Source organism: Eimeria tenella, genomic scaffold, assembly GCF_000499545.2.
Source record: "Eimeria tenella Houghton genomic scaffold, Eth_scaff2429, whole genome shotgun sequence".
NCBI classification, from domain to species: domain Eukaryota; phylum Apicomplexa; class Conoidasida; order Eucoccidiorida; family Eimeriidae; genus Eimeria; species Eimeria tenella.
The window spans coordinates 2,115-2,779 of NW_013542292.1; the positions used below are offsets into that span (position 1 = coordinate 2,115).

General features: G+C 59.8%; 1 protein-coding gene across 1 annotated transcript in view; it reads right to left on the minus strand.

Annotated features, from left to right (window-relative positions):
* Positions 1–665, minus strand: part of ETH_00036745 (SNF2 family N-terminal domain-containing protein, putative) — a gene marked incomplete at both ends in the record, with an annotated part of 2,979 nt that overhangs the window by 1,697 nt on the left and 617 nt on the right. The window contains one exon of the mRNA XM_013374980.1: positions 18–584. Within this exon, the coding sequence (XP_013230434.1) occupies positions 18–584 (567 nt within the window). The remainder of the gene's footprint in view (positions 1–17; positions 585–665) is intronic.

Genomic DNA, 665 nt, shown 5'->3' on the forward strand with positions numbered 1-665 from the left:
TGCTTAAAATTTCTTACTTCTGTCTTGATCTTTTCCTCTTGCTCATCTCTTCTCCGTGCATCAGGCCTTGCTGCTCCTGCAGCTGCTGCAGCAGCAGCAGCTGCTGCTGCGTTTGTGTCTCTCAGCTGCTGGCTGCTGCGATAGCTGCTGCTGCTTGTGGGGTTTCCCGCTGCAGCAGTTCTGTCTCTTGCTGCTGCAGCGCCGCCTGAGGTGTCTCCTTTCCGCGGCAGCAAATACGTTATTGCATGCACCTGTCTCCTTGCGAAGGTCTCCTGCAGCAGCCTATGCAGCAGCTCATTCGTGCTGCTGCTGCTGCTGCTGCTGCTGCTGAGGCTGTACCGGCAGGGCGTGCTGCAGCGGGGGAGGTGTAGCGACGCTGCGTGGGCTCTGCAGTGTACAGACAGCAGCGTGAGGCACCGCAGCAAGTCCTTGACCTTCACGTAAAAGCCACCGCCGCCTTTCCTGCTGCTGCTGCTGCTGCTGCTGCTGCTCTCCTCAATGCAAACAGCAAGAGCAGCAAAAAGACCCTCGCGGATGCGGACCAAGTGCACGTCGCCCCCCCGCAGGTCTCGACACTTGTGGGCCTGCAGCAGCAGCAGCAGCAACAGCAGCAGCAGCAGCAGTGACAATCGGAACAGTAGCAGTGCAGCAGCGGCAGCACCGCC